The sequence below is a fragment of the Erythrolamprus reginae genome, chromosome 1 (assembly GCF_031021105.1).
Source record: "Erythrolamprus reginae isolate rEryReg1 chromosome 1, rEryReg1.hap1, whole genome shotgun sequence".
Classification (NCBI taxonomy): Eukaryota; Metazoa; Chordata; class Lepidosauria; order Squamata; family Dipsadidae; genus Erythrolamprus; species Erythrolamprus reginae.
Genome location: NC_091950.1, coordinates 177,340,856 through 177,368,124, shown reverse-complemented (window position 1 = coordinate 177,368,124; position 27,269 = coordinate 177,340,856). Strand labels below are relative to the sequence as shown.

At 34.2% G+C, this 27,269-nt stretch overlaps 1 protein-coding gene across 1 annotated transcript in view; it reads left to right on the top strand.

Moving 5' to 3' along the window:
* Positions 1-27,269, top strand: part of NEB (nebulin) — a 244,026-nt gene that overhangs the window by 189,910 nt on the left and 26,847 nt on the right. Inside the window, exons 118-139 of the mRNA XM_070737126.1 lie at positions 31-135; positions 3,286-3,390; positions 4,446-4,553; positions 5,017-5,121; positions 5,939-6,043; positions 6,166-6,270; positions 7,022-7,126; positions 7,238-7,348; positions 7,966-8,076; positions 8,363-8,464; positions 8,686-8,790; positions 10,459-10,557; positions 13,538-13,648; positions 14,788-14,892; positions 15,708-15,812; positions 18,174-18,278; positions 19,226-19,333; positions 19,738-19,848; positions 24,038-24,151; positions 24,262-24,366; positions 25,839-25,943; positions 26,701-26,805. Coding sequence (XP_070593227.1) covers positions 31-135; positions 3,286-3,390; positions 4,446-4,553; positions 5,017-5,121; positions 5,939-6,043; positions 6,166-6,270; positions 7,022-7,126; positions 7,238-7,348; positions 7,966-8,076; positions 8,363-8,464; positions 8,686-8,790; positions 10,459-10,557; positions 13,538-13,648; positions 14,788-14,892; positions 15,708-15,812; positions 18,174-18,278; positions 19,226-19,333; positions 19,738-19,848; positions 24,038-24,151; positions 24,262-24,366; positions 25,839-25,943; positions 26,701-26,805 — 2,340 coding nt within the window. The remainder of the gene's footprint in view (positions 1-30; positions 136-3,285; positions 3,391-4,445; positions 4,554-5,016; positions 5,122-5,938; positions 6,044-6,165; positions 6,271-7,021; positions 7,127-7,237; positions 7,349-7,965; positions 8,077-8,362; positions 8,465-8,685; positions 8,791-10,458; positions 10,558-13,537; positions 13,649-14,787; positions 14,893-15,707; positions 15,813-18,173; positions 18,279-19,225; positions 19,334-19,737; positions 19,849-24,037; positions 24,152-24,261; positions 24,367-25,838; positions 25,944-26,700; positions 26,806-27,269) is intronic.

The window sequence follows — 27,269 nt, the reverse complement described above, 5'->3', positions numbered from 1 at the left end:
TGTATTACTTCTTGATGCTGCTTTGAGCAGAAATTGTACAAGTCAGAGTACGAGAAGAAGAAGGATAAGTATTCCTTTGTGGTGGATGACCCTAAAACGCTGCTGGCCAAATGGGGAGGAGAGTTAAGCAGTCAGGTACTGTTGGCCAAAGTTGTTCAAGACATCCAAAATGTGGCTGCTGTCATTTGTGGATGTCCGTTTTTACATGTCTGAAGTCCGCGATGTAACAGGTGTGATCAGGGATATTCCAAACGTTATGTCTTTCATGTACTGAAAACTATCTGTATTTTGCCACCCAAAATTGCTCAGTATCTTTTTGAGTGAACCTATCCATATTCTGTGTTCTCATAAGCTATGCCCCAATGAATGAGGATGACATTTCACCCTTATTATTACATTTCAACTGAAAAACAAATAAGTCTGGTTTTACTCCTATGTTCTTCTTATTAAAAAGGGCAGCCCTGGATGCAGGGATAGCTCTTTTAGTGTCCGGTGTTCAGTTATTCAGTTATTATGACAAATGCCATTCATTGGTGCAATTTTGAGAACACAGGAATATTTCAAAGGCCTAAATCTCACTATCTGGGATCTAGAGCTTTTTTTTGTAGACTTCACAAGTCTTTTGTCTCTCTGTGTGTGCTTCGTTGTTGTCTACATGAACAGAATAAATATAAGTCTAATGCCAAGTTGTTCCTACAACGGGGTTGTAATGAAATTCTGCGACCAGATATGCTGACAGCATTGTACAACACGTATCAGTGGAGTCAGGTAATGCTTTGAAGTAGTGGTGGTAGTAGTAGTAGTAGTAGTAGTAGTTGTTGATGTAGTAGTGGTAGCAGCAGTAGTAGCAGTTATAGTGGATTGATAGTGTTGATTTGACACTAGTAAATGTTGAAGGATTAAAAATCCTTCCTATTAATTAAATATGAAATAATTAAAATCAATCAATCAATCATTTATTTATTTATTTATTTATTTATCTATCAACCTACCTACCTACCTACCTATCTATTAGCTCCTTATAGACATTAAACCTCTGTGCAACGCACACCACAGAATATGGTGAATTGACTAAACAAGGCTTTGTCCAATAAACATAAAAACTCTTCATTAAAAGAATGGAGTTGATTTTGAATGCTGTCATTATTTGCTACATATTACAGCAAATTCTTTCAACCAGCGAGAAAACTATTATATACTGTATATCTCTTTCCGCACATATATCTCTTTCCGCACATAGGTCAAAGCTACACCTGTCTGTAGCAAATACAGGTATGAGTAGGAGGAAATATCCAATATCCTTTAGGTCTCCTCTTCCATGTCTATTATCACGAAGGACATCTGGCTAGCAAACATATCCTCCTGCTAGCTATATTATATGCTATTTTAGATCATTCATTTCCTGCAAATACAAATGCAATTTATTTTTGTTTTCCTGATTTTTACCTTAATCAGGACAACTTGCATTGTACCAACTGCAATATTTATTCTTCTTTTGGAGGAGACACTAGTTCTAGAAATTATTGTTCTTTATTTGGAAAGCCTTCTCGGTTTTTGTTAAATTTTGGGAAGGAAATATCTGGCCAATATACATTCTCCATTGTTCACCTGTTCTAATACAAACATCACATTCATTCTCTAAACAAGTGCAAACTGGCATAGCTGCATCCAAGGGCTTGACAATCCAGGAATGGCATTCATGTTTAGGATTTCATAATTCAGTCCTCCAGCTTTCTATAAACCCAATTCTAAAGTGAGATATCAGTTGTCCATCATGTGCAACTACCTGAAGATTAAGTCTATCTATTCACATTTAAACTTCAAAGCTTGAATTCACAAACAAATCATGTTTGGAAGTAAAGCAGCATTGATATTTGTGAACAGAATAGTCATCTAAATCTAGTTTACACTATGATAATCCAAATTGATTTATTTCTGAATAAAAATAATATTATGGTATTATAATGCCAAACTTTATTATTTATGTGCCTAAAATTAATAGGTTGGATTTTTACATGAAAATAGTTTTAGATTTGGAATGTTAACTAATCTCAGAATTAAATTTAGTCTCCCTGAATCTAGTCTACATACATGTTTTATTTATGGCATTGATATGTCAACAATGTCTTAGTATACACTGTCTTTGTTTTGAATATGTGCTATTCTTTGTGCATGCATTTGTGTCTTTGTGCATGCATTTGTTGTTGTTGTTTTCATTATAATTTTATTTATTTATTTATTTATTTATTTATTTATTTATTTATTTATTTATTTATTTATTTATTTATGTTGTATGCCGCCCCTCTCCGTAGACTCGGGGCGGCTAACAACAATATAATGCATAAAAGATGGTTATCTTTATATCACTCTCCTCTTTATATCAGTTTTAAGATCTATATATAATTAAATAGATTCCCCAAGATTTTCAGCTGCATAAAATAGTTTATAAAGATCTATAATAATACCTATATCTGCTGCTCCAAATAAATTATATATTTTATACATTTTTAAATGTATGTACAATTAATGGTTTCAGTATTTTCCTTTCTGCTATAATTACGAAGTATTGTTTGAATTTGCAATTAATCTGATGTTTTAAAATAAAAATTAATTTAGGAACTTCAATATCAATTTTTTTTAACTTAATATGCAGTTGTAATATTGGCCAAGCACTCGTAGTTTTTGTGAGTTCAGTGATCCTGAATTCATTCATACTCTTATATATAGCCCAGTGTCTGTGTGGATTACAACACAAAGATTATAAAATGAATAAATCAATATTTAACAAATTCTAAAAGATGCAACTTACCCACACTGGCTATTCATTTTAAGAGATCCTTCCAAGAGCAGCCCATGTTTTCATCTGCTTAGGTGAAAACCTGCTAATTTACTCCTTTTATTTGTCATGTTCACATCCTGTCCCAGGAAGGATATATGGGATTATCTCATATCCATTCCCATATCGAGGTGGTGGGAAGGTTAGAGATGATGATTCACAGTAGTCACTCCAAAGTTACATGGCTGAGAGGTGACTTGAATGTGTGCTCTGCAGAGGGTTTTTTTGCATCTTGTTGGCTTCCTTTGAATTCAGCATAACCCAAAGCCACCTAACTGACATTTCCGTTGTGTGGGCTTGGCTCCCCACATAGACAGTTTCAGTTGACCTCTATGCAGCTGTTAATAGAGAGCAGGCTAATTCTAGATCCCCTTTGAAAAGGTGTATGTATTGGTGGTGTTTTTGTCGCTACTATTCCAAAGCACTGTTATTTGTTTTTCCTTCCACAGTACAAGTACAAAAGGCTGTATGAAAAGCAGAAGGACAAATTTACAAGTATTGTGGATACTCCAGAACATCTGAGGACTACCAAAGTCAACAAGCTTATCAGTGATGTAAGTGCTGAGATCTGAAAGAAGTGGTTGTCAAGCGACTTTTTTTTATTATTGTTATTTTGGGAGAGATAGGAAATGAATCTGGCTCTGTATGACTGAAAATTCTCAAATTAAATGGTAAGTTTAAAAATAAATCAGTGGCGGGTTTTTTGTTTTTTTTATTGTTTTCTGGAGAAGATATGGGTCAATATCTTCAAGAAGCTCAGTGTTTCTTGAGTTCTTGGCTTCCCCTCAGTTTTGTCTCTATAACAAAACTAAGGGATAGTGACTAGTCCACTAATTAAATGGATTTGAGCTCAAACACATTTGTCAAATACACCAAATGTTAAACTATATCATCAAGTATACAATGTTCGCTGATTGGTAGCAGACCCACACCTTAATGATACAAAATCCGATGCCAAAAGCAAATTAAAATGCCATGCATTTGTTTTTGTTTTTCTACATAAATGTGTGAAAATATAGGCAATTTTATCTACAGATGCTCTTAAAAAGACTTAAAGTTGGATAATTAAGTGCCATTTGCTACAATCATTCATGTCTGATAGCTAAGATACAAGAATAGGCTATTTGGTTAGCATGCTATCACCCACTTTCTTCATTTTGACCTATATATGTTCTGGGCATGAAAATGATTGTTTCATTGACTGATTGTTCAAATAAAGAAGATTGGACAAGCTGGTTTTAATATTTTTGTGATTTAGATGCAACATTTGCACGCCTTATTTAGACAGGTCTAGATGAGGGTAGTGGACATGTCACTTGTTTTTCTTGGACTGGACTGGATAATTTCATTGTTCAAGACAGTAATGACATCCAATAGGACATAAATAGGGAATGAAGAGGGGTTGGACATTTTGGGTATGACCTTCTAATGAAAGTGGTTTTTTAAATATATATATATTTAACATGTTATATATATATATTTCTGAGTTCGGGTTTTGCCCCGTGAAAATCTACGAAAACACACACACACACACACACACACACACACACATATAATATATAATATATATACTAATTACATGTGCTAACTTTATTTCTTTTAATGTTAGATTCTTTATAAACTGGAATTCCAGAAAGCCAAACCAAAGGGATATACAAGCATTCATGATACTCCCATGATTCTCCATGTACGGAAAGTCATGGACAGAATAAGTGAAGTAAGTAATTTTTTTACAATTGTATCCTTCTAATGAAGTGCCTCTTATGTGTAAGACTCCAGCTGTGAAATCTACTTACCTTCCCTACCAGTTCAGAAGCACGCTTTTCGTGTGTGTGCTTTTTCATCCTCTGTTCATGTGCAGAAGGCTTTGTGCATGCGCAGAGGGTTAAAAACAAGAATATCTGGGTAGGTGGGTGCTGCCTCTGCTATCGGTTCTCCAAATAAATGGTGGCCACCGTTACCGGTACACCCTCACCAGGTGAACCGGTAGCATTTTACCCCTGGTAGGACTATTTATTGATATGCTTTGGATTGAGGTTATGTTGCTGTAAATATACAGCCAGTTTTAAATATTGTCTGCAATCCTGCCAAGCATAAATACATGAATAAAACTTTTGGGATAGTTTTGGTTCTGTCTTTCCTTATGTACCTAAAACATTCATCTTCTGCTTTTCCAACAGCTGAAATACAAAGAACTCTATGAGCAGAATAAATCTCACTGCAATGTGTTACCAGATTCAGTTCATATAAAAGCTGCTAAGAAGGCTTACAAATTGAACAGCAATGTAAGTTATTTCTTTCTTTTTTCTTTCTTTCTTTCTCTCTTTCTTTCTATCTCTCTTTCTTTCTTTCCTTCTTTCTTTTTCTTCCTTCCTTCATTCCTCCCTTCCCTTCCCTTCCCTTCCCTCCCTCCCTCCCTTCCTTTCCCATCTAAATGTTATCATTGGTGACTAAGGTTCTCAAAGGAAACTAGGAAAGCAGGATTCCCAATTCCCACTCTCTTGAACATTTGAAGAACCCACTTGTCATATTTTAATAAAAATCCAGAGTGAAAGTATCAGTGTTCCTCGTGGTGGTATTTTCAGAAGTACAAGGATGGGTTCCCACCATCTTGTTGAGTAAAATGCTTCATAGAAAAAGGGAGGCAGTACAGATTTCCAGGATTCAACTTTCTTGGAGAACCTTATGCAACTCAGAATATATGACTAGGGAATGAAGATACCATCATTTAATAAATAGAATCGTAGCAACTGGCTTTTGTGTGCTCCCAAAGAGAGAACTAAGCACCTGGACAGGCAGTGTATTTCTATTTCTGGGTAAAATCTAAACTGGTTTTATCTTTTTCCATCAATCAATTTAATGGTTCATTAAATTCAATGTTTAGACATAGATGGGTGATTTGCCCAATTACACCATGACGTAGACGCATCACCCTTCTATGGAGTTTACATCTGTCCCAGACTAATATTCTTATTAATCATGTCTGTTGATTTGCTGACGGATTAACTATTCAGCAAACTACAATATACTTTTAAAAATTCTTTTTAAAATGCCAGTTTTGAAGAACACTTTGATTATATGTTTACATTTCTTATTAAATAGCTGGATTACAAAAAGAAATATGAAGCAACCAAAGCTCACTGGCACTGGACCATGGATAGACCTGACTTTATCCAAGCTGCTAAGACATCCTTGCAACAGAGTGATGTAAGCAATTGAGAAAGGAAACTTATTTTTTTCCCTGATGGAATAAGACAGTTTGTTGCTATTTAGAGTGAACTAGACACTTTTCATTTTTTTTGTTGCTATTGTTCCTTCTTTCTTTGCAGTATGAATACAAGCTTGACCGAGAATACCTCAAAGGATGCAAGTTATCTGTAACAGATGACAAAAACACAGTGTTGGCATTGCAGAATGCAATCTTAGCAAGTGATGTGAGTATTTTAAAATCTTTTTTATGGAAACTTGATCACTTTTGACAATCCTTGCTAAACAGGAACAAAACCTAAGTATTTACGAATAATGGTTTGTAAATAAAGTTTACAAATAAGCAACTGCCTTTATTCCTAGATGCTACTTAACTTTAATAATTCTTAGATCCTTGGTTAGGAATTGAATTGTTTCCTCCAGTCTTAGGCTTGAATCTAACTGTAGATTCATGCACAATAATAATAAAAACAGCTCAAATCCTCTCTCTGGTTGGCCACCCAACCCTAGTTAATAGCATCTCACTGCTGGCCACCTTATCTTCAGGGCTGACATAAATTCTATAGTGTCTCCAAAAGACTAACTGCCCCCAATTGATTTTACATCTTTTATTGACCTCCAGATATTTACTGATTCCCTTTTGACCCACAGACATTTTATATCTTGAATAGTCCCATCAACCTTGGGGTTCAATATTGACCACTTTGGGGAACCCTGGTCTATATGAATGCCCACATCATGTTTAAACAAAGATTTTGTAAGATTAATGTCCCATCACATCCTTTTCTTAAGATCTGTTGGGTCAAGAATTCTTCAACGTTACATTTTCATTTCAGAAACATTATAAGATTTCTCTATCCTGTGTTTTAATAGCTAAGAGAAAAAAATAAAATGCTCACTGTTGGTAATCTCATTTGTAAAATCATGTTGATGACTGTTGCTTGAAAACATGATTGTCCCTCCCTTTTAACTTCTCAGTTAAAATATAAAGAGAAGCACAACAAGGAACGGGGAAGCATCCATCCTGTTCCAGACACTCCCCAGATCCTTCTTGCCAAGATGGTTAGCTCTCTTGTGTCTGAGGTAACTGACTTTTTCATTTTTTTTTAAATTTTGCAATTATTTGGCTTCAGAATATCTTCTTCCTAAAGATAAGTGATTTCTGAAATATTTTGTTTGTCTCTTGATAAACAGAACAAATACAAAGAGCATGTGAAGAAACACCTCCCTCATGGTTCTTTTACAAAATTGCCAGAAACCCGGGATACTGTTCATGTCAAAAAAGTCACAAGTAATGTTAGTGAGGTAGGCTACCTCTACATCATTTTATTCACATTGCAGATTGTTTGTGAGTGAAAGTATAATTTCTCCACTGTAAAGTATAATTTAATGGTTTGTGAAGGGTTATTTTTCATCATCAGCTCTATTGTCCTTTCAACTGTTCAGAGGTTCAGAATCTACAGAGGGTTAATATGTTGTGGGATGTGTACTTGCCATTGTTGAAAAATCTGGAAAGTGTTCCTCTCATTTGAACTTCCATGATTTAAAAAAATGATTATGAACACAATGAAAGAATTTTAAGTAGTGTATCTTGAACATTGAGAAAGAAGGTAGAAATGAGAGCGAGAAGAAAGTCAAATTACAATGTGGCTAAGAAATTTAGAACAGATGTATAATTGATGGTACTGACTTTATTATTATCTGTCAATTCAGTTATATGGCTGCCCTTTGAATCCAGTCAATAATGCAAAGTACTTGAGAATATAATAGAAAATTACAGCCGAACTAAAGAGATAAAATTCATTTATCTTAGAAGGAAACACCCTTTTCCCAGATAGCAGTGTTTTAATCTTTCTTTCCTCTTTTAAACATCATCAGATTTTCAGTGGAGAATAATAAGTATAACTTTTTACCCCAAACAGACAAATTATAAAAAGAAATTTCAAAAACAGAAAGGCAAGTCAGATTATTCCATCATGGTGGAACCTCCTGATGTGAAGCATGCCATGGATGTGGCAAAGAAACAGAGTATCGTAAGTTATTTCTGCACTTTCTTCCTTAACAAATCATATGTGATCTGTTATTGGATGCTGACCAGGGAGCCATTTCAGTGTATTGCTAGTATTTTGAATTAAGATATCATGATTTAACTGGGATATATAAATGAGTATGGAACTAACAATCTCCAATAAAGGAAAATATTTTCATCCTTCCGTTGTCTTTTCTTTTCTATTTAAAAAATAGTTTCAAAAGTATTTTATTTTTTAGTCAACATATTATGTTTATCATTGATCCGGCTCTTCTTTTCACCTATTGTAGATCGAATATAAAAAAGATGCCAAATCACAGCTCCATTATACCACTGTGGCAGATCGACCCGATATTATGAAGGCCACACAAGTCTCCCATTTAGTCAGCGATGTGAGTGCAAATCAATGTAACTGCTTTATAACTTGTTGCTTATATGATACACATGTAAGGAAAACTGCTTTCATTTTTGCATGTGAGCCGCCCCGAGTCTTCGGAGAGGGGCGGCATACAAATCTAATAAATTATTATTATTATTATTATTATTATTATTATTATTATTATGTGTAATACAACATTGATTGGTTTTTTTCAAATGTCTGGCTTGATCTCAGATTGAATACAAAGGCAAAGGCCGCAAAGATGCTGGAGTAGGAGTCACCATGCTTGGACGTCCAGATATTGAACTTGCCAAAGAAGTGTCCAAACTAACCAGCCAGGTACAAACAATCAAAGCAAATAATTTACAACAATAAGAGCATGTGAGACAGGTTTTCCAAATACATCTTGGAAGGAAGCAATATCTGTAGTAATCAGTAGAGCTGATTCCGGGTTAAAGAATCCTGTCACTGTGTACAGTATGTGAATTCAGATTTTTCATACATAAAAAAGGTTAGTTTTGTGTTGTAGACATACTGAGTATGCATGGGTCACCCTTAATTTTTGATTAATTCTGGGCTTAGTCTGGGTTTCCAAAGAGTAAACACTGAATATATAGAAGAAATCTGCATCCTAATTTCAGAAGCCTTGACTGGCTCAGTGATGGTTTAAAGACCTTGAAAGTTCCTGTTCAGATGAGTATGTACTGAATGATAAAGAGTAAAGCTACTTCAGCACTTATTTTGGGCAGACATCCAATTTTAAATCTGAAGTGCATTTTAAATGTTTAGGAATGTTTCAGGAAATTTTTATTAGCGGTTTAAAAATTAGATTTGCTGTATTAAAATTTCTAAAGCAAAACATTGAACAAAGGGTGAGTTTCCAACTTCAAGTTTGTCCATAAACTATTTGGAAGAGAAGGACATCCTATAGAAGTGAGTATGAAGCCATTTTTAGTGATAAAATATTATTGCCTTTTACAAAACTCTCATCTATGGTTTTCATATGACTGTTGTTCCAGAAAGTACCATAGTCATATCACACTCCTTGATTTGAGATAACTCTCTAGAAATAAACAAATACAAACACAAACCAAGCATAATGGCAATTTCCCTTATTATCAAATATGCTTATGCACATACACATACATGTGTGTTTGCACATATGCACATGTGATGGAAGCTATAATCTAATATAGGCAGAATCTAGACCAAAAAATTGAATACTACCTAATTAAAACAAATAGCCAGCAAAGTAAATACTTATTTATAAAATAGATTTTAATAGGCTTAAAGATGTCTGGACTTCGACTCCAGAATTCTTCCACCAGATGCTGGCTGAGGAATTTTGGGAGTTGAAGTCCAGCCATTTTAAAGTCACCAAGCTTGAGGAACACTGGTTTAGATATTAGAAAAGAGTTAAATTCACCAAGAAGCAGCTCCTTCATTCATTGTCAACTGTATTTTTTATTCTCAGTGAATACATGACCCACAAACATAATGTACAACCCATTTAGAGGTAATTATTACACCCCCAATTTTCTGTTAAGTAAATTTGGTATTACCAGTACAGGATTTTAAAGCAATAGTTACCAGCTCCACATTATTTTTGCAATAAATATTTTAATGCATTTGTCTTATTTCCATTCCCAATGTATTTGGTATTTTCGACAAGACATTTCGTTGAAAATTTACGTAGTTATAGTCAAAGATTTTCTAGCATAATACTTGGATATTTCTACCTTGCTGAAACTGTGCTTTACTCCTTGTATAAATGATTTATTCTCAATAATTTGGATACCTTATATTTTTGTGTCGTTACTAATTAACATCAAACTGTTTGTCCTCCATCAAACTTTGAACAAGTGGTGAGGTTCAAATCATGCTGCTTCTGTGAGACATCTCCATCAAGAGAAGGAATGGATGATGCCTGCATTTCTGTCTTAGCTCTTTGCTTTGTGTCATTGCAGGTTGGCTAACCTAATCTTACTATCTTGCTATGCTTTGTAGGTCAAATACATTAAAGGATACTTGAGGGGCCATGGGGCAGCATCGTATGATACACCCATGATGAGGCAATTTAAAAAAGCTAATGCCCTATGTAGTCATGTAAGAAGGATTTAAAGTGCCTGTCCTTTTCAGCTTTTTCCATTTTATGAATTTTGCAAAATGTTCTTGGCACATAAAATTGAGCCTGGATTGCCACTGGGATTCTTTTTTTTTTAAATCAAAATCTTATGAAGTTTATTTTTTTTAAATCTCCCTTTTTTTCTTATGTAAAATTGCTGCTGAGAGTTCAGTGTTGAAATGGAGATTAAATATGTGTTCAAATCAAATAATTTTAGAAGATACCATTAGTGCATTTCAAATGCAAGCCTGGTCTAATGGACGTTGTTGCACTTTACCTAAAACACAAACAGTAAAACACGTTTAAAAAAAGGACATTCACTATGGAGGCCAAACTGAGACAATGAGCAAGCATTCCCAATGGTGATCTCACTCTTCAACCAGGCTATGTAAAACACTGAGTTTTGAAGAAAGGCTTCTGGAAAATGAAGCCAGAACTAGATCTTGACTAATTTCTAATTGGTGCTACTTGATATGAAGTATTTTCTGTCTATTTTCCTCCACTCCCTCTTAAGAAAGACTCTCTCTTGCCTTCTCCAAATTGGCTCCTTCCTTTGAGGCAGCTTCCAAGTACTATCAGCCCCAGCCAGCATGGCCAGTGGTGAAGGATGATGGGAACTGTAGGCCTAAACCTTAGGAAGGACATACATTGGAGAAGACTTTTAGGCATAAGGAAAAAAGGGAGATGTTTCCTATCTTGTTTTCCTTTCTTTATGTTGCATGCAGTCACAGACATTCTTCTGTGCTTGTGACAAAAAACAGTTCTTTGTACAGAAAGGTGATAAGCCATCTTCTCTTTGTAATAATAAACTCTTCCACTTATTAAGCTGTTCTTTTGACTCTTGGAAAGTTAATGGGACTAATAATTTTTTCTTGGGGAAAAAAAATCCAATAGTCTTGTCAGATTTATAGATGTTGACATGATACATTGTTTGTTTGTGTGGATGTTTCTATACGTCTGACTGTGCAGAAGTTCAATATACAATCTTTCAAGGGGTTATGTGTCATCTATACTGTCTATTATGCCACCATTTCCATCACTGTTATAGTTAATATGCATGTCATTTCTTATGTTGTTGTTATTGTTGTTTGTCTGTATCTTGTATTGTCCATTTACCAATAGAATTGGAAATCCTTAGCCAAAGTCCTTGGATGTAGTTAAAAGTTTTCCCTAGTCATGGGTTACATTTGTCATTGTGAAAATGTCATTGTTTCTCACAAATGCATGTGTGATCTCGCATTTACATGTGATTCTGTGTATGTTTCTCAAGGAAATCTAGCCAGAAGGATATTAACTGAATGTCACCAGCATTTTTATCAGTCTAGTTTAAAAATGAAACTATCCAGCATGATGGATACAGAACAGAAATAAAAAATCATGGAATGTGAGTTGACAGTGCACTATGGCATCTTTGATCTTTCTGATGATAGACTGTATTTACTTCTTGATAGTGTGTTGCTTCCAAGCATGATCAGTTCCTTTCATCAGTTATGTCAATCAGCTCTTGCAAACAGAGTTATGCCCATTTACTTTATAATTAAACTCTATAGTTTAAATAAATTGAAAATGCCCTTAGTTGTGGCCAGATAATGCCACTATTTTTTTTAATTTGTGAATTTTTGTCTACTAAACAGCTAATATATTTCCTTTCTTTTATAACTTTGTTTAATAATGATAATGATAATAATAATAATAATAATAATAATAATAATAATATAAAAATAAAACATTTAAGAATTAGGAACCATGTTTATCTAGAAAGTTATATTATTTAATGTGAGTACAATATTATGTAATATAAATACAATATGTAAGTTCCACTAAAAAGGTTGAGTTGAAAATAATTATATTGGGATGAAAACAAGGTGGCTGAATTATTTACATGATTAGAAGCAGACTATCCATCATTGGGTTCAGATAGATTGTTTTAAACTTAATAAGAAAAGCATCTCAGCCTAACTTTTATTTTCAGTTGCTTTTTAAAAACACTTTGAAAGGCTATCACTTCTCTTAAAACAATAATATGGGCATCAACTATATCAAACTTTCTTGGTGGGGTAGTAGGGTACATGGTAAATAATGACCTGCCATGTGAGAAATCTTAGGGAAGTTATTATCTTATTTTGTTGATAATTATTTACCATTATCTTGGATATTGGATATTTTCAAAGTAAAAGCAAGACATAAGCACTTTAAAAGTCTATCTTTACCAGTCGAAGAGAATATTTAGTGCTCTCTGAGCTTGCAGACATTTCATTACCTAGCTAGGTAACACCTTCAATATTAGAAGGGAAATACTGAGTAATGTATATAAACAGAGAGTAAACCCCCACTCACTTTTAGCACTGAAAATGCACACAGAGTACCATGGATTCTACAACTTTTACAACTTATTGTCCTTTATCATGCCTTAGCGGGTGTGGTGGTAGAGTTACAGAATTGTATAAGACCACCTCTCCTGTTCTAAGGCCTGAATATATGCTAGATTGCTGCTTGTAGCCATGATGTCTGGGAGTGAGGATATATGGAATACTGTACCAATAACTGGAGACTGTGGAAATCCCTTGCTATAAGAACACAAAGGAAGTTGTGCTTCATCTTACTTTCTCAAGCATCTTGTCCATTATTATTATTTTTTGGAAAGGATAAATTTGATACCTTTTAATTTGTGGAGCTGAAATAAACCACTGAATGAAAGAAGAAATATAGCCCTGTGAAATGTAGCATGTCCCAATCTTGCTGCTGAAAAATCTTGATCTTTCCAATGGTCTCTTTCATTTCGACGTAGTTCCTATGTGATGCATCCTTTGATCTGCTTGCTTGCAATCAGATTTCTTTTGATCACCTGATTGTGGATAGGTGCTTTCTCTTCTCCCTTCTTGGTGCCAGAAATGCTAAAGGTTCAGTACCTTTAAAAATATATAAATATATATGTGTGTGTGTGTGTTTTCTTGGACTCAGATCAAGTACAAAGAAAGGTTCGATAAAGAAAAAGGAAAGAGACCTCAATACGATCTGAAAGAGGCCAAGATCTACAAGACCTTGAAAGACGCTCACCACATTGCAAGTGAGGTAAGCCTAGTTCATCAACTTTTCTTTGAATGGTGAGGAGAACCCAAATGCCAGATCTAGGTTCCTTTGAGAGAGGTTTGCTAGAACCTTGTAGTGTTTGCAGGGAAAATAAAAGAGGTAAACAGACCAAGCACAGGTGAAAACCAACAGTTTAAAAACTCCAATAATACAGGTAGTCCTTGACTTACAGCCATTCATTTAGTGACTGTTCAAAGTTACAATGGCACTAAAGAAAGTGAGCTATGATTGTTTTCACATGTCCACTGCTGTATCTCTGTGGTCAAAAATTCAGATGCTTAACAACTGGCATGTATTTATGATTCCTGCAATGACTTGGAGTCCTGTGATCACCTTTTGCAGCTTTCTGACAAGCGAAGGCAATGGGAAAAGCAAATTCACTTTAGAACCATGTTACTAACTTAACAACTGCAGTGATTCACTTAATGATTGTGGCAAGAAAGGTTGTAAAATGGGGCAAAGCTCACTTAACAACTGTCTCGCTTAGCAACTGAAATTTTGGGTTTCGTTGTGGTCGTAAGTGGAGGAGTACCAATAGCCTTCAACTTACATCCACAGTTGAATTGGAGAAGCTTCTTAGATGAGAAGCGAAACTTCTTCAAGAAAAAGACCCCAAGAAAGTCCAGTTGAAAAAGCACTTTTGGAACCATTATTACCTGAACGACTGAAAGTCTCCATAGACAGTGGTTCTCAACCTGGGGACAGGGCGCCTTTTGGGGGTCGAATGACCATTTCACAGGGGTCACCTAAGACATGTGAAAAGACAAATTTCCCATGGTGTTAGGAACTAAAGCTTCTATTCTGGCACCTTGGAAAATATTATTACAATCTGACCAATCAGACGCTTACAGTGGGGGTGTCCCTCTGATCTTCCTGCCAATCAGCTTAAAGCTCTGTTGCTAAAATTGGCACTAGACTTATAGTTGGGGATCACCACAACATGAGGAACTGTATTAAGGGTTCGCGGCAGTAGAAAGGTTGAGTACCACTGCCATAGACAGTAGCTCATTGCATGCCGGCATAAGCTGTAGTGCGGCCATTAAAATGTATTCCATTTATAAGCCTGCTTTAGGTACTCCTGTGACAAGGTTGATGATATTTTTCCTTTGTTTTATCAATAGATAAAATACAAGGCAGATCTGAAGAAACTTCACAAGCCGGTGACTGATATGTCTGAATCTCTTGCGATGAATCATGTTTTGAACACCAGCCACCTCGCCAGCACTGTAAGCCTGTTAGCTAAACTGAGATACTGTACATTCAGTTTAACCTTTCCTTAACCTAAGATAATATCAGCTAACAACCTCTGCAACATCTTTCCTCCTCCTTGACTGTTCCTAGGAAATCACCTGGTAGTGATCTCTTATCTCCTGCCTGATGACTATCCCCCATGACTAGCAAAGTTAATACCTCGAATCTTCACAATTTTTCTATTACTTTTAAACAGAACCACTAATAATGTTAAACATCTAACTAAATTTTAATACTGTCTTTTTTTTTAACTTTTATAATTCATATTTTTACTAACAGGTATTATTTTATTAACTTTTTATGTTTTTTAACCAGCAATGGCTATTTTGAAACAATAATTCTTTAACTTTTAAAACCACTTTCAGACTTAATCAGCTTTTGTCTGAACTCTGATCTTCTTGCTATAATCAATTCTGCTTGTGGACTTGGTTGATGCATCTAGTCAGCCATTTTGTGACATGAAATGGTGAACTAAATGACCCTTGAGTAATGCCAGCTAATTCCGTTTTATATTCTTAAGCGAAAATCAAGGGGCATCGTTCCATTTTAACAACATCACTTATTCACCGCATCACATTTCTTTGATTCTTTCCTTCTTCTTTTCCTAATTTTGTTCCTTTTTGTCTCATATTTTTCTTTCTTCTTTTCTTTTATATATATATTTTTTACATTTCACTTCTGATGTCTTATTTGACTACTGATGTTTTTTTATAAAGTGATCTAAAAAAGCTGCTCTGGCTAGGATTTTTTTTTTAAACTATTGAGGTGGTTTTTGACGCCTTCCCTTTAGTACCAGTACAAGAAGCAGTACGAGAGGAATAAAGGTCACTACCATGTGGTTCCAGATAACCTTGAACAGGTTCATCTAAAGGAGGCCTCAGAACTTCAGAGCATAGTAAGTCAGTTAAGTATTTCACACTATGTATGTTTATGTCAGAGTTCTATAAACCTTCGGTGGGATTTGGAAAGTACCCTGGAAACCTTATCTGTGATTTAATTTAAAGTGACTTTTAGTTTAAACTGAATTTTCCTCTCATTATAAGCCATAGATATCACACAAGTTTTATTCTGGTCAATACAATGCTTATGTATTTCTTAATAAGACAGAAACCTAAATAGTCTATCTGTAGTCTGGATTTCTAATATGAGATACCAAACTGCCTAGTAACATTAGGCCCACAACATTTGTATACTGCAGTGAGATGGGCATTGCCTTAATTTAACAAATACAGTGGTATCTCTACTTAAGAACTTTTCTAGATAAAAACCGGGTGTTCAAGATTTTTTTGCCTCTTCTTAAGAACGATTTTCTACTTAAGAACCCGAGCCCAGAAAATTTTTCCAGGATATTTGAGAGCGGCACGAAGGCCCGGCCAGTTTCCTGCCATTTCTCTCTCTGGCGCAGTGTATGAGATTCAGCCTCGTGCCGGGTGTATGGGAGGTGTGCTCCTCCTCGCCGCCTCAGAGTCCCTCTTTTTTTAAAAAGCCTTAAAGTTTTGGATGTTTTTGATTCCCCTCATCTCATCTTCTTCCTTCAGCAGCGACTGTCCTCCTCCTCTTCTTCCTCCTCCTCCTCCCACCCAAATTCCGAGCTTTTATTTCTTTCCTAATGGGTTTGCATGCATTATTTGCTATTACGTTGATTCCTATGGGGAAAATTGCTTCTACTTAATAACTTTTCTACTTAAGAACCTGATCACGGAATGAATTGAGTTCTTAAGTAGAGGTACCACTGTAGATAGATGACAGACAGACAGGCACTTCCAACAGGTTCCACGCACACCTGATTTTATTATATTTTAAAGGTGCCATAATGTAATGCAAACCATAGTCTTAAGCATCAGATTTATTTCCAAGATACTTCTGGATCCCTTATACACCAAAATCATACTCTTGGAAAATACAGTGAAAAGCTGTAGAATGGTACTTGGTTTGAAAATGTGACTACTTGCCAAGGAGAATGCTAAAAGTAAGTTGTGGTGGACAACATCATAAGGGCAGCTACATGAAATGTTCTGTAACTGTGTCCATGAGGAATACTTTGTAAGAATGACCACGAAGTGATCTCAAAATTTTAAATATATCTACTAGGTCACTAAAGGTGAGGATATCTGTTATACTGTGGCATTGGGTGGCACTAATACAGTAGTTGTCAACTTGAGGGTCGGGACCCCTTTGGGGGGGTCAAACTATCATTTCACAGGAGTCATCTAAGACCATCAGAAAAGACAAATTTCCCATGGTGTGAGAAACTAAAGCTTCTATTCTGGTGCCTTGGAACATATTTTTACAATCCAACCAATCAGGCTTTTACAGTGGAGGTGTCCCTCTGACCTTCCTTCCAATCAGCTTAAAGCTCTGTTGGGATAATTGATGCTAGACTTATGGTTGGGGGTCACCACAACATGAGGAACTGTATTAAGGGTTCGCAACATTAGAAAGGTTGAGAACCACTGCTCTAGTAGCTTAGGGAACATTGTGAAGATGAAGGAAGATTGTATTGAACCACATATCATAAAAACCAATATCCCATATTCAGTAATTAAACTAAAGCTTAAAGGAGTTCAAATAATTAACAAGGCAGCAAAACCTAATCGACAATAAAGTGTTTATAGGAAGAAACCTGAAGTTTTTGGAGTATTCGTCACAGATCTCAAAACTGAATTTAACTAAAAGTCTGAGGAGAGATTTTAAACATGCAGTGCATGAGACAAGACCTAAGTAAATTCCTGAGGTATAATACTTATTTCAAAGAAAAGTAAAAATAGATGTTTTCAGTTAGTGGCAAGAAACATTTGAAAAACTGTTTACTTTCAAAAGAAGGTTTTACAAACTGCTGACTGAAAGAGTATTCAAACTGTTTCACCTAGCAGTCGTTACTTCCATGTTTTTGAATCTGTAAACTAGAGATAAAAGACACTGATCCATTCAACTTTACAGAAAGATGTGTTCGACTTTGAACAATTCAGTCTTATTCACTCTCAGATTTATTGAAACAGTTTCGTTGAAATACTATTTAATCAGTGGTGCATACATATTTATGTGCAATTCTATTGGTTGTTGCTTTTGTTCACTGGCTAAAGTCACCTTGACTGATGTGGTTAATACATTGATCAATTAAAAATAAATTTATTTTTACATAGTATGATATATGACCACAATTGTATTTTTTTCATCCGGGATTAAGGTTGAGTAAACGTATGTGTAATGTGTCGTTCTGTATGTGTCTTTTTAATCTGCTACTGTGGGATTACAGGTAAAATACAAGGAAAAATATGAAAAGGAAAGAGGAAAACCCATGCTTGACTTTGAAACACCTACATATATCACTGCTAAAGAAGCCCAACAGATGCAGAGGGAGGTAAGAGATTACTAGAAAACATCAGCAAGACACTGAATTGTGGTTATACTGTTTCTAGTCAGTTTAAATCATAAATGAATTCTGAAGATATTTTTGTGACCGATCATATCTTTCCATTCACTGATTAAATGACCACCACACCTTATTTTATGGGTGCCAAATAAAAGCCCAGCCTCTCTATCCGTTCCCCATACTCAATCTACATCTATACAATTTTATCCCCATTGTTTTGTTTTGAGAATCAGTTGCTTCTTTGCTGGGCTTCTGGAGTGTATATTCTGGCCTCTATTCAATTTCATCCCTTTTCTACCCTTTCATAGGCATTTCAAAATATGGTTGAATTATTGAAATATGTTCATTCCAATATCAAATTTATGCAAGGTGAAACATGAGTGTTATGTTTGATTCTGTCAATTGTTTTCATTCAAAGGAAATACAATATCTAAATGCATAATCTATGGAATTGCTCACTTTTTTTTAAACTTCCTTGGACCAAGCATGCTAACTGGAACAGATTTCTTTATCTGGTGTTTTCTAATATTTTCTAGTGTGTTAGATCAGAACTCCCATCATCCCAAACATGTTGAGTGAGAACCATGGACATATCACCCCACACATTTTGTTGGCACTGGGTTGCTAAGACCACTACCTGACCAATGATCATTTTGTCTTTTTTGTACAACCTACTCCCCAGATACTACAATGTAGAAATTTTACTTGTCTAAAGGCCAGACTTAGCAAGTACATAAAATATTAATTTATCATAGGACGATGAAAAGCATCAAACCTTACCCAAATGTCACAAAAACAAAAATGGATCCATAACTAACAATCGTCATACCAATTTAAAATGCCTCAAAATTATTTTTACAATGCCAAAATTAATTATATTTTCCCCTTTCTTTCTTTCCTTCTTTCTTCTCCCTTCATCTTCCACCTCCTGTTAGAAAGAATATAAGAAAGATTTTGAAGAGTCCAAGGGCCAGAATCTTACTGGTTTGGAGGTTACACCATCCTTAATACATGTCAAGTACGCCACTAAAATAGCAAGCGAGGTAACAACTACTCTTCTGAGTTCCGCAATGGAAATTATTTCCTTCAAAGTAGACTCTTTACTGTTGTCTTTGCCATGCTTAAACTTTAATTTTAAGTTTAAAAGTTAACTTCTAATTTCCCCCTTAATTTTAAGATTGTGATGCCTACTTTTTTCATCTTTTAAAAAATTGTTATATTGGTAGAACCAATGAGAATTGTCTCATTATACAGTATATACCTTTGTATGAATTTTTAGATAGAGTTAGTGTAACAAGTTGTTTTGGAAGGCAAAAACTGCTATTTAGCCTAGGAATTATTTCCTAACTCTTTTTGTTCTGCTTTATCATTTTTTTCTCTCATTGATTTCCCTTTGTCTCCTACTTACTTATCTCTCTTGATTTATTTTCTTGTTTTCTACCTCTAGAAAGAATACAGAAGAGATTTAGAAGAAGGTGTAAAAGGCAAAGGTCTAACAATTCTAGAAGAGACACCAGAATTACTTAGAGCAAAGAATGCAACCTATATCTTGAATGAGGTAAGGCATATCACTAGGTGGAATAAATATATTCAGACAGAGGAAGGACATTTTTCAGTTTCAGTTTCTAAGTATTTGGATTATTTTAAATTACACAAACTAATACAAGTATAAAAATGCATATAACAATATTAAAGATCAACACAAAACTGATAGGGAAAGAAAATAAGTAAGTTATGCTACAAGAAAGAACTTGTAAAATTTCCAAGAAACAGCTCATATTTTTGAAAGTCTTCTTTATTTCTCTTGTTAAAAAAGCAAATTCAAATATTGACAAATAATATTATTTTGCCCCTCCTTTAATAATTTGTTGATAACTTCATAATTTCTGATTATGCAGACCAGCAGTTCTAAAGCAATTTTTTTAAAAAAGAAAACATTTTGACAGAGATCTAACCAAGAGAAAGAAAAGCAATCTATTAATAATCAATTGTGATTTAAATATTAATAATAAGATATAAGGACTTATTAAATGATCAAATGAAATTAAAACCCAGGATTAAACTACAAGAAGAAGGGACAATAATTGATTGGTGGCATTACGCACAGATTTGATCTGGATATCAGAAAGATAGCAGGCTCTATATTTTTAACAAGAATAAAAATTTATTAAGTAATTTAATTACTACTAATCAAACTAAAACAATAGGGAAAACTTATAAATATTTGATAGCACATAAAAACATAGAGCTGACCCTAAAAGACAATATGATAAGCTGGTGCAGAAATATTGGAAAAGAAATAGATATAGATACATGGGAGAAAGTCTGGACTTATAACTGGAAAATGACAAAATCAGTGTCCCTAAAAGAAAATCAAATTAAAATGTTTTATAGATGGCACCTCCCACCAAATAGGATAGCAAAAATGTTTCCCAAAACCTCCCCGATATGTTGGAAATGTAAGAAAGAGATAGGGTCTTATTATCACCAATGGTGGACATGTAGTAAAGCCAGAATATATTGGAAGATGATAGAGAAAATAATGAAAGAAACAGTTAAGCAAGATGTAGAAATTACCCCGGAATTCTATTTATTAGGAATTACAAACCAGAGTTATAAGAAAGAAATTTTATATTTAATTATACATATTTTAACTGCGGCTATGATTATATATGCGCAAAATTGGAAAGGGGAGAATATCCCCAAAGAAGAAGAAGTCATCACAAAAATATTAGACTGCGCCGAGATGGATATGATGACAAGACGCTTAAATGATCAAGAAAACACGAAATTTTATGAAACGTGGAACAAAGTTTATATATGGCTAAATAAGAAAAAATAATAGAAAAATTAAGATACAAATGTGTAATTGTTTTGGTAAGGATAAGATTTTTTTTTTTAGGTTTTAGGTTATAGTAGTGTTAGATAAACTAAGTTTGGTTTAGCAATATAGTAGAATTAGGTTATATATTAAGAATTATTACGAGAAGAATTCTTTTTTAAATGAAAAGTTTAACAAATCATTTTTTCTAATATTCAATTATATATTCAATTATGTATTCTTTTTTCTGTATTTAAATTTATACTTTCGAGATAAGCGGGGAATATACATCCCCACCCTTTTATGTTAAATGTACGTATGTCTGTTTGTCCATTTAATGAAAAATTAATAAAAAGATTATAAAAAATATATATTAAAAAAATATTAATAAATTATATCGAAACTATAAAAACTGTGTGGAGACCCAAAATAATCAAAACCCACACCAAAAGCTACCAAGAATCAACATGAAGGTTTTCTTACTCCTCAAAGTGATTATAGTTGGTGGATGCTGAATTGTTGAGTTAAAGGAAGAACATCTATTGAAAAACCAATATTGTCAGAAGTTTGATAGCCCTGTTTATTCCCAGGCTGAGCTGTATTCTGTAATTTGCTTATAAAGTAGCTCATAAAACCTAACATCCACATTTATTAAGGAAATAGATCTAGAATGGGAACAGATTGCTTGGTTTGGGAATAAACTTGATGTTTTTTCATAAAAAATTTAAAGACGGAATGATTTATTTATTTATTTATTTATTTTATTTGTCATACAAATATGACAAATATTTGCGTGAAGATTTGCGTGAAGAGGTTTTATTACGGATTCCTCATAAAATAGGAGACAAAAATACAATCTAATTTTTATACCAATCAAATGGAAATTCATCATAATCAATAGTCACTTCCTAAAATTATAGTTATAATTTCTTGAAGAAAAGTCATTTCAAGAGTTTTTCTTTGAACATCCTTTATCTGAGTAAAATTTGATAAGTTGAAAGCAAAGATGGATGAACCCCAATAACGTATTGAAGATTCTTCTCATGAGCAATAGTTCTCACATTTTTAATCTTTTTTTTTTGCATTGTCAAATTTCCTTGGTAAAATTTGGAAAAGTTGGATATTTTTTAAAATGTTCCGTTAACCATACATGGTGAACCAACTTGTCTTTCTCTGTAGCCCATCAAGAATGACATTCCAAAGGCATCCTTTATTCTGAAGAGGTTTTTTTACTTGATTATGGTCCCACTGATCTCCTGTGATGATGATGATGATGATGATGATGATGATGATGATAATAATAATAATAATAATAATAATAATAATAATAATAATAATAATAATTTATTAGATTAGTATGCCACCCCTTTCCACAGACTCGTGGCAGCGGGATCTTGCAACTAAAATACTCTGTTTTCAGCCAAATCCATTTTGAAATGTTTAGTTCCAACAGTGTTAACAATAGTTAATATCTTCTATAACCTCAAGGAGAACAGCCATCACCTTGTTCTTTGCAGCTGTCAACAGTGACACACCACTGGGCACCACTGAGGCAGATAACAAAAAGCTTCCCCAACAATCAAAAGACACAACTACCATCTTCTTTTGGCTCCTATAAGAGTTGTGCATGTAGCAAATAAGCAATGATCCGGATATAAATTTTAGCAGGATGATGAAGATAGCATTCTTTCACAGTTTTTAAACCCATCTTTTTAAAAATCTGTGCACAATTTCCACAAATTTATACATTTTTTTTGGCATGGCATTTTCTCAAATTGGTATATGATAGAACTATTGATGGGTGGATCTGTGAATTATACAATCATATTAAAATAGGAACGAGATGAATTTCATTGCAATCACATTATGCATTTTAAAATTATTTTAAAATTTTAAAAAGAAAAGAAAATGGGGTTAATCGTACATTTAACCATTGTTTTTGAATTGATCCTGCATACATTTTTTTCTTGGGAGTTATAATGATGGAACTTTAAGCAGAAAGGAAAAGATTGACTAGTTATTACATTTATCTTTTTAAGATTTATGGCCTGATTAGTTTAGTGGATTCAGGGTAAATTAGATATTTCTTACTGAATTCAAGAAATTAGCTAGCTTACAATATCTTTTAAAAAAAATTCTAGTATTTTGCATAATTATTTCTAACCAATCTAGGTTGATGTCTTGTATAAAATATTCAGGGTTTAGTGTCTTCCCAATGCAGGTTCCTCATTTGAATTCTTTTTTTTTTCCTGTATACATTCTTTGTTATTTTGGTTGACGTGTCTTCTGAAGCCAAATTATGTTAAAATATTATATCACCTAAATAATTATATAGTATATTAAAATGAAGATGTTGTAAAAGATGTTGTAAAAGCTAAAAAGATGTATACCAAAACTAATCCCTAATTGTGTGTGTGTTTGCTTTTAATAATGGGGTTTTTAGTGTTTTTTAAATTATTAGATTTGTTTTTTACATTGTTCTTGTTATTGTTGTGAGCCGCCCCGAGTCTACAGAGAGGGGCGGCATACAAATCTAATAAATAATAATAATAATAATAATAATAATAATAATAATAATCCCAATATAACTATCGGTATTATTATTTTTATTTAATTGGATGTTATCTGATTTGTAATCCAATCTGATCAATACCTGATTCTGTAATCAGACTGAAATGAGGAATATTCTGTTCTTCCTAAATATATTTTTCTGAAAAAAATCTTGAAATGAGATATATAAACAGCATAACTAGTCAGATCTCATATCACATTGCAAGATTAAATCTCCCTTCTATAAAATAGATTGATTTTTCTTCCATTGTACAGTTAAATGAGCAGGTATCAAGATAACCTCTGGAGGATTGGGCTGAATTTCATTTGGGAACAAGCTTCTCTGATATATTTTTATATTTGTCTTTGTCTACAGAAAGAATACAAGAGAGCTCTGGAGATGGAAATCAAAGGAAGGGGTCTAACAGACCATGCATTGGAGACCCCTGATTATATGAGGGCAAAGAATGCCACAGATATTGCTAGTGAGGTTAGTGATTAATGAACTTCATTTGATTTCCTGCTGTATTAAATCAACAAAAAGCTACATCTGTGAATTACTTATTATGGATATTTCCCCTGCAATGTTTCTCTCAACAGCTTAAATACAAGCATTCAGCAGAAATGGAAAAAGCCAATTATACCACAGTTGTTGACACACCAGAAATCATCCATGCACATCATGTGAAGAACTTTTCCAGTAAGGTAATGATGACCCTGCAGATGGAGGTGAACTCCAACTCTTAAAAGCCTGAACCAGCCTGATAAATAAGGCGATACAAAGACCTTCTGAAATAGCTCTCAAATATAGAACAAAACTACTAGTAATTAAAGAGAAAATTCATATGGATTTCAAAGCACAGATCACATGGCCCTACAATCTCTTTTGTGCCTTTAGAGCAGGGGTAGAAAACTCGTGACCCACCAGCTGGATACAACACTGGCCACACCAACACCAACCCCCCACCCCAGTTTAGGGAAGAGAGGGAAAGTCGTGATATGTCACATGACGACAATGTGATGCCGCAAGTTTGACACTTCAGTATAGCTTAATTTCTCAGTCAACTGCCAAGAATCAAAAATTCTCCTCCCCCCCCACCATTTTTTAAGCAAAAATGCACTTGGTAAATGAGTTTCATTCCTCTTTAGCGCTTAACAACTCCCTAAAACATAAAATAAAAACCCAATCTTCCAAAATCCATTATTTTCCTTCCATCCCAAAATCCAGACATGGGCTATTTGATGACATTACATCTTAGTATCTGTGGCTCTCAACTTCCCCCATTTTTAAAAATCCACATTTGACAACCAACCCTTTTGGCCCAGTCTACACTTCTCAAATGAATACATGTCATAAAATCTATGACCAGAATGTCCTGGTTTCTAAAGTTAACAGGTGGTTTTGGCTTCTCCTCTTAGAAACTAATATATTCCAAATATTTTCTTTAAAAAAAAAACATTAGTTAGCTTGCTTGATCTATGGACTAGATCACGTTTGACAGATGAAATCTAGAAAGTGCAAGCCCAAGCCATCAAACCTTCTAACAAATGTCCTTATTATACCTGTATATAATGTTTATCATGCATCTGCTCTTATTTTTAAAGCATTTCTGTCTTAGACTTGCAATTGACTAATTGATTGGTTATGTGCCATCAGATTGGTGGTGACACTTAATGACAATGTAAATAGATATTTTCCATGATAATCTGTCCCTAACCTGGAGTTCAGGACTTCCAATAGTGTATTTTATCATTAGTGTAAATTATTTCTCCACCTTGCTTCTGATTGTCCCTGTCTTCTTTTCCCTACAATTTTCTCAGCATCAGAGCCTTTATCTATCTGTCTGTCTGTCATCTGTCTGTCTCTCTGTTTGTCTGTCTATCTATCTATCTATCTATCTATCTATCTATCTATCTATCTATCTATCTATCTATCTATCTTTCTCTCTACCTACCTACCTACCTACCTACCTATCCATCCATCCATCTCATAGTATGTCCAAAGTATGACAATATAAGCCTGGCCATTTGAGCCTCAAGGGAGAACTCTGTGTAGAGGGTTTTTAAAAATTTTTGTGGTGACTTTGCTATTGTCCAAGATAACAACAAATTGTAAGCATCTTTGTTTTGTTACTGCAATAGTACATTTTCTTTCCTTTTTTAAATCTATGTAACAGAAAAGGTATAAGGAGGATGCAGAGAAAACCATGCCATACTATGTGTCTGTGCTAGAGACTCCAGAAAATCAGCGGGTCCGAGAAAACCAAAAGAATTTTAGCATGGTATGTATACATATACTCATGAATTCCAACAAAGAAAGCAAGCAAACAATGCTCCCCTTGAAATGCAATTTTCCTTTCCTATACTAGATATTAAGCCTAGTGTGTAGAAAACATTAGGGATCTGAAATGTTTTGAACCTTAGCCACCTGCTTTGAGTTTAAAATAGGTTACTGGTACCTTGCTAGAAGCATGTCTGATGCTGTTCTGACCATGATGGCAAAGTCCCATGCTCACAATCAGTGATACTGATCATGTAGATAAAGAAAAAAGGCACAGGATTCCAGTTATTTTTCAGAGATACTTACCACTCTCTTTAAAGTACATTCTTGATTATTGCTTTGCTGAGCAAGAAACTTAAAATTTTCCCATAATACTAAAACTTTTCTCGATTATTTTGAAAACCGGTCCAACTGAGATTGGGAGGCTTAGTTACAAATAACTTAATAGAATTTGTTAAATAAGTCATGGATTCATGAATGTAGAATATTAATAGCTTACTTTGACTACACTTGATACCATACTTTGGGTGACCTTTGTTCATGCTGCTGTAAATATATTTCTCATATATATTTTTCAGCTCTATAACACTATAATGCACTATGAAATGGTATATAAATCTAAGTTGCTATTACTGACATTTTAAAAAGTCAGTTTGGAAGCAACTGAGTTCTTCCTGGCAATTCTGCACAGCAGCAATAAGTTTTAGTCTCTCAGGCTGTTTCTTAAACAAACTTCAGAAATTCCATTCTCTTAACAGCTTCAGTATCAACATGATCTACAGGACAGTAAAGGAAAGGTCACCGTTGTAAATGAAACACCAGAAATATTACGAGTTAAAGAAAACCAGAAAAATTTCAGCTCGGTAAGTTTATATTATTTAGCAGATTATTGGTCCCCAGTTAGCTAACACATAATACCAATAAATTCCCTTGACAATAAACAATTAAGAATCCAGTTATGCACAACTGAAAGCCCTTCTTTCCTTCCTTCCTTCCTTCCTTCCTTCCTTCCTTCCTTCCTTCCTTCCTTCCTTCCTTCCTTCCTTCCTTTCCAATTCAAAGACCCACATTTGAATCCAGAACCTAGCCTTGAGTTAGTGATAAGGGATTTTGACTCATTCATTGTTTACAGTGTGATATGACATAAAGATCTGATCCACAAACATATACATTTTTAGCAAAATAAGTCAGGGATGGACCATTGAAACCACCATCTTCCCACACTGGAATTCCAGAGTATAAAGATGTAGCTGTTACATCCATTTTTAGAATGGTTTGATGTTCAACATTTATGAAACAAACATTGCTGAACTACAACTACTAGCAG